Here is a 7157-nt window from a genome sequence, read left to right on the forward strand (position 1 = left end):
AGGCCTGTGGTGGGAGTTGCTGGAGGGAGGAGGATGGAAGAGTGAGCAGAACTGGGTACAAAGGGACACAGGGGCAGGAGATCTTGGGTGAGGAAGAGGAGGAAGCCTATAAAGGTGAAGGGTGGGAGAGGAATTCCAGAGAGGAGAGGAGAAAGAAGTCACTAGCTCTAAACCCCCAGGGACTCTTCTCATGCCTCCGGAAGCTTTCTGTTCCCTGCCCGTATTCTAGTGCCTCCAAAATGTCACCTGCCTGCTTCCCTTTTTACTGCTAACACTAGGGCTTCCTCCAGGACACTGAGATCAGCCCCGTAAGTTTTCTTGACTTAGCTGCTTCTAACACACGTGAATGGGCCTTTGGGTTTTTTAACTTTTATAAAGGAAAGGGCCCCTCCTAGGCCCTCCAGAACTTTGTCTTTTTCACTTGGACCTGGAAGCACAAATATCGGCCTACAGATGATTTGGATGGTTTTTTTGGGTCCATAAGGGGCTTAAATAAATTGCATAAGCATTCCAGATGTAGCTCTCCAAGGCTGAGGCTTGGGAAAAGGGAAAAAGCCCTCTGCTCCTTTCTCTTCTTTTTGCCTCTGTGGTTCCCCTGTCCTCAAAGCGAAGGTGGAAAGGAGTGGGCAGCGCCCAGATCGAGGCTCGCTAGAGGGGAAGGGCTGTAAGACAGTGTGATCCTTGCATCGCTGCTGGGGTGTGTTCTCAAGTGGCACATCTCCATCAGGGGTGTAGGGACCACCTGGGCACCAAAGCCTCTCCCAGCGTTTCCCATCCCACCTTCCTCTACTCACCAGTCAGTGTTTCCCTGACTTCTCTGGTGATATGAATCACCTGGGCACCTGGGGAGCTTAAAAAAAAGCCTGAGTTCTCAAGGCCTATCCCAGACCACTGAATCAGAATCTCCGAGTGAAGGGCCTGGAAAGCTGTGTGATTGACAAGCGAGCCCAGGTGATTCCCGTCAGGGATGTGTGGCAAACACTGCCTGACTAACCACCACCCACGCGCACACTTTGATGGTCTTTAAAGTCTCCCAGGACATTCTAAGCCCCTTTCTGCCTCAGAATCATTATATGGACATTTCTTCTCCATGAAAGGCTCTTTCCTGTTCCCTGCTCTTGGCTAAATGCCTGCTTCTCCTGACTTCAGGACGTGCCTGAAGCACGATTTCCTCAGAAAGGCCATCCTTGACCACTCTCCTCACCATGTACACAACTGATGGTTTTTATTTAGTTAGTTAAAATTTCATTTATTTATTTATTTTAAATTTTTCATTCATTTATTTATTTATTTTTGGCTGTGCGCAGGCTTTCTCTAGTTGTGGCGAGCGGGGGCTACTCTTCGTTGCGGTGTGCGGGCTTCTCATTGCAGTGGCTTCTCTTGTTGCGGAGCATGGGCTCTAGGCACGCGGGCTTCAGTAGTTGTGGCACACGGGCTCAGTAGTTGTGGCATGGGAGCTCTAGAGTGCAGGCTCAGTAGTTGTGCCGCACAGGCTTAGTTGCTCTGCGGCACGTGGGATCTTCCTGGACCAGGGCTCAAACCCGCCCTTGCGTTGGCAGATGGATTCTTAACCACTGCGCCACCAGGGAAGCCCTATTTATTTATTTTTTGAAGCGGTTTTTTCCTTTGGCCACGCAGCGTGACTTGGGGGATCTCTGTTCCCTGACCAGGGAGGGGTTGATCCTGGGCCACGGCAGTAAAAGCCTGAATCCTAACCACTAGGCCACCAGGGAAATCCCTTTCTCTTCACCATCTAAATCAAGTTCCCTGTTTCATTCTCTCATAACACCTTGTGCTTTTTCTCCGTAGCATTTATCACACAGTTTGTATCTTATGGATTTGCCAAATGCCTACCTCCTCACTAGCACCAAGCGCAGGAATGCTTAATAAGTATTTTTTGCTTGAGTGAGTAAATGGAAAAGTAGCGTTGGGCGAAGGTACTACAGGTTGGGTTGGATGCTGCTCAACAAATAAAGAACTGAGTATGAGAACTTGAATCTCCCAGGTAAAATTGTTACATGTCAGCTAAAGTCAAGGGAGATGGGCCCAACAAATAAGTGTATTAATGGGGCAGTGGGTGAGATTACTTCAAAAAATATTTATTAAGTACCTAGTATGTGCAAAATGCAGTATTAGGAGCTATGGATACAACACTGAATGAGACTGAAGCAGTCTCTGTCTTCATGGAATGCACATTCTAGCAAGGATGACAGCTGTTAAGCAACCAGTTACACGGTTCTATAATTTTGGTAAATGCAATGAAAGAATGACAAAGCTGTAAGAGCCTATAACAGGGAGACCTGGCATGGTCTGTAGGGCATCAGGCCAGTCATAGTACTTCTAAGACAAGTGGCTGGGGAAACTGTGCCCAAAGAATCTAATATACTCTGTCCTATCTCTTGTCAACGGTGGCACGAGGGGAGGTGCCTCTGTATATGGCTTCTCAACCTCGGCACAGTTGACATCTTGGACCAGAATATTCTTTGTTTTGGGGCACTTTCTAGTGCACCGTAGGAAAGGCTTAGCACCATTCCTGGCCTCTACCCACTGGATGCCATAGGCCCCGCAGTTGTGACAACCACAGATATCTCAACATCACCAAGTGTCCCCTGTGAGAGGGTGGGTGGAGGAAGCAAAATCTGCCCCCCCTCCCTCCCCCAGTTGAGAATCACTGCTCTACCTGAAACTTTTTTTTTTTAATGTCTTTACTTATGATTTATCCAAGTCAATACCAGGAACTTAATTTATTCATTCAGTAAGTATCTGTTGAATGCTTAGGCACTGGGGACACAGTAGTGATCAAAGCCCGTGCTTTCTTGAAGCTGTGTTCCAATGGGGAGAGATGGACAATAAATTTTAAAATATGTAACATTTCAAAAGTAGGGGATAGGTTGGTCTTAGAAGTTCTTTCTGATAAGACGACATTTGACTTGAAAGAAGAAAGGGAATGAGTGGCAACACCAAAAGCAAGAGGCAGAGCCATTGCAGGGCTGTAGTTGACCTCACCTTTCTGTCTGCAGGTCTAACCAAGCTGCTTGTGTTTCAGAGCGTCCTCCACAGAAGGGCAGCTGGACGGACTCCAGAGCAGCCTTAACTCTGCAGCCTTTGTGCCCATCACCAGCTCCACAGGTCAGTTCCAGGTGGGACAGCGGGCAGGGTCTGGGCCAGCAAGTTCTCTCCTGCCTCTGAAGAGAGCTCCAGCTCAGAGAACGAAGCATCCAGGCCTCTGGAGCACTGGCAAGTGGGCATTTTGTTACTCTCTTCTTCCAAATGACAGCGACCTTTTAGGATGAAATGGTTTTCCAGAACTAGTTTGGGGTAGGCAAAATTTCCCCGTCTGGTAGAATGTTATCAGATTTGCAGCATTCAGTAAAAAGCCTGTATTTGACTGGTGTTTCAGTGTTTCTATGGTATTTCCACATGTAGTATCTCACACTAAATCCTCACCACAACCGTGTGAGGTATAGCTTTGTCACCTCCGCGTGAGGAAACAGAAGCTCAGAAAGTCAAGGGGCCTGTGGGAGACGGTCCATGCGTGCAGAGCTGGAGCTGTGATCTAATCTGCGTCCTGTCATGCTAACGTCATAGTCTGTTGCCGGGTAGTTGCTGAGGACCTCAAGCCTCTCAACATAGGAGTCAGGCATCATTGGTCCAGGGATAGTTTTCTGTGAGGAATAATTCATAAAAATACACTAATAGGTAATCAGAAGATTGAAAGCAAATCTACTTGGATTCAACTCAACAAGTGTTTTGTTTTTGAGCACCTCCTGTGGAGAAAGTAACATGCTGGGCACTGGGGTGCGTAAAGGGTGAACTAGACAGTCCCTGCTGGCAGGGAACCTAGAGCCTCGGAGAGAGGGAGGTCAGCGGGAGCCTGCTGTGTGGGGTGGGGAGGGATATCTGGCACTGGGGATGCAGAGGATAACAATAGACAGCCTTGGCTGAGCATCGCTGTGTGTCAGGCACACTTCTGAATGCTTAACATTTGTTCACAAAACATGCATATAACATAGGAGCTGTAGTCCTCGTTTTACGGCTGAAGAAATAAAGGCACAGACAGATTATGAAACGTTATCTCAAATCTCACAGCTAGTGAATGGTGGAGCAGTATTTGAACCCAAGGGCCAACCTGACCCCGACTCTTTAGGGATTGGGGAGGACTTCCTAGAGGAAGAAGCATCTAAGCTGGGGTTTGACTGTAGACAGGTCAGCCAGGAGAGGGGAGGTGTGGGGTGGAAGGAGTTCCAGGAAGAGAGAACAATGTGGGCAAAGGCCAGTTGAGGGAAGGGGGCGGGTGGTGAAAAGGTGCTGTGTTCGGGGAGCCCTCATACTGAGGACTGGGATCTGAGCTGGGAGTGGCAAGAGAATAGGCTGTAGAGGTAGCAGGGCCAGCCTATGAGCCGGGGAGGGAACTTGTTCTTGAGAGCAGTAGGGAGCTATCCAGGAGCTTAAGGGCAGGGTGCAAGGGTGTGTGTGTGTGTGTGTGTGTGTGTGTGTGTGTGTGTGTGTGTGTGTGACACAATCTTGATTACAAGATTGCTAAGGAGCCTGGTTAGTTTGACTGTATATTATGGGGATAATTCCATATACCTCATAGGCTTACTGTGAGGTTTAAAGGAAGCAGCATACAGAGAAAGGCTCTATAACTGCACCCAAGTCAGGTAATAATATGAAAAGAGTATAAAGATTTTGTTTTCCACTTAAACTCTTTGAACCTGAATTCCAGAAATATTTGATGGGAATATAAACCCCCCTTTCCCCAAAAAAAGAATTACTAGAAGATGGTAGTTATTTTTAAGGAAGTGAAATTTCCACCTTGGAACTCTTATGGCCTGAGAAGTGAGTGGCTAAGAGAACCATGGACTAGTTGGCAGGGTTTCCATGAGAGACAGCTTTTAGAGCCTCTGTAGCTCTTCAAATTTGCTGGGGCTGGAGAGGCTTACAAAGCTTAGGAGATCCAGGAAACCTGCGTATTTCATTTGTGTGTCTAATTGATACATTAAGTATGGAATTGAACTCTTTGCATGCACTCTGGGTGAGCAAGTTGGAAATTTGAGGGACAGGTGGGTCATACTTTCAGCATCTTGATCATGAATTAGTGTTTACCGACTGTTGACGGTACTTAGAAGTTTTTGTAACAGTTGTACTGAATTTGGTATCAGTATAAAACCACAGAGCAAGGAGGAGTTGTACTTCTCCCTGGCTTCTAATATCTATCTTTTCTCCCTGCTTCTACCTTAAGGTAAGTGCATTATTCTTCTCACCTTGTTTAGGTAGCCTGCTGTTTACTGCTGTTGTCTCCAAATGACTCTGGGCCTCTAAAGTCCTTTGAATTTGTTCCTCTTCTATGACTTTCCTGGTGTTCCTGATATTTAAAGAAATGCTGATGAACGTGACGTAGCAAGGTTCAGGCATTTTCCATACTTCCCAATAAATGTTTTACCTTAGCAACATAATAATAACTAACCCTGTTAGAGTCATTTATAGAGCTAGTAAATAACTACCTGGCACTTCAGTGTTTCACCTACAAATTATGTTTTTCTTTATTACACATAGATTTAAAGGTGTTATTCTAGGGGTTTAGAAGCATGTCCTTTAAGAGGGAGAAGGTTAGGTTGCTATTAAAAACATTTTTCTTTAAACCCACAAGAAGGAAGAACAACCCCTAATAAGTCAAAACATTTACACATCTCTCTGAGAGCTGGGAAGTTTTGCGTGTATAGGAATCACTAAACTGACTATGAAAGGTATTTAGCCCCTGTCTGGTCTGGTTGACTCAGTTATTGAGTCCGTGAATATAGCAAAAGTCTGCTTCCTGACCCCTTGACCCTTCTTTAAGTCTAGCCCAACCAGGCCTTCAAGCTGTGCGACCTTGTTCGTCAGATAGTCTGAATGAGATAGATAGTGGTTCACCCCAGGGCGCTGTTGAAAGGCAAGTCAGTCCTTTCCCGCTGATGGTGGTCTAGTGGCATTCTTGTTACTATGAACATTAAATGAGGTAGTGAATGGGAAAGCTCTTAGCAGAGTGCCTGGAATGCTCCATGAGTGTTAACTTTCCTTGACTTCCCTACCTCAGGCTATATATTCTGTGTTTGCTATAGAAGGGGAAGGTGTAGAGTCAGCAAATTTGGAAATTTGAGAAGGAAGCTGGAGTGAGGGCCTTTGGCTCAAAGCCAAAGCCATTGGCCTTCCTTCTTTATAACCATGGTGTTCTTCTTGAGGTCTGAAGTGGTGATGGTGAACTAAAATAGCAGAGAGCAACAGATTAGATAACTGGCATTTCTCTCATGCTGATTTGATGGTGTAAACTACCATTGTTGTAGGGCCCGAAGCCATACCAGCTGCCCTCATCCCAGCCGCTTAGCTTATGCCTAAGCTTTTCCTGTCCTGGAGCCCAGCCTCTATATGCACTCCGCCCAACTTTTTTTTTTTTTTTAAGCTCTTGTAGATCTATAGTTGGAGGAAGGGACCATACCACCTTTTGAACACTAATGCTGGATTACATTTACAAGGAGTGAGAAGCAGTGTCCCGCGTTAAGCATTTATCATTTCGGACCCTGGTAAAATTCAGGGTAGCTTTATGCTGTTTGCGTGGGGACAAGGCAGCAGCACATCAGTGTGCCTCTGCCTGCCCACTTCGTTGTCTCTAAGTGAGACAACAAGAGAAAGGAACTTATTTTAATATAAAGTAAACCCAGTGGAGCCCAAACCCTAAGGATCTAGAAATCACTTTGACTTTCAAATGAAATTATTCGCCTGGCAGCTCTCAGCAGAGTGACCTATTTTCACTATCAGATTCTTGTCCGTTTCACATGCGTTGTATAGTTGTTGGAGATCCCGGGTGGATTTGGAGGATAATAAATTAATAATAAAAATAAACTCTTGAGATGCTTGCCCTAGTGTCTTATACCCTTTATTGCTCCCAAAACGTTCTTCTCTCCCCAGAGTCAAAGGGACAAGAATTTGGGTCTACTACCCACTTTTAATGCTGTTAGAAAGCAAGAGAGAGAGGATGGATTTGATGTTTGGCTGGAAATGGCGCGCCAGCATCGGGGAGAATGATGATCCCCTAAAGTCTAATTTTAGATTTGACCTCTTGTCCTTTCAGCCAAGATTAAATAAAGTGTTAAGTGGGGATTTTTTTTTACATTTTTCAG

At 45.8% G+C, this 7157-nt stretch overlaps 1 protein-coding gene across 15 annotated transcripts in view; it reads left to right on the forward strand.

Annotated features, from left to right (window-relative positions):
- The window catches only part of TTLL5 (tubulin tyrosine ligase like 5), a 305509-nt gene that overhangs the window by 245111 nt on the left and 53241 nt on the right, over positions 1–7157 (forward strand). For all 15 annotated transcript variants that reach the window (XM_022576495.3, XM_022576493.3, XM_089907984.1 and 12 more), the window contains one exon: positions 3047–3129. In XM_022576495.3, coding sequence (XP_022432203.1) covers positions 3047–3129 — 83 coding nt within the window. The remainder of the gene's footprint in view (positions 1–3046; positions 3130–7157) is intronic.

This window comes from Delphinapterus leucas, chromosome 2, assembly GCF_059928025.1.
Source record: "Delphinapterus leucas isolate spDelLeu-1000000601 "Yukka" chromosome 2, BTC_Dleu_Yukka2, whole genome shotgun sequence".
In the NCBI taxonomy this organism is placed as follows: Eukaryota; Metazoa; Chordata; class Mammalia; order Artiodactyla; family Monodontidae; genus Delphinapterus; species Delphinapterus leucas.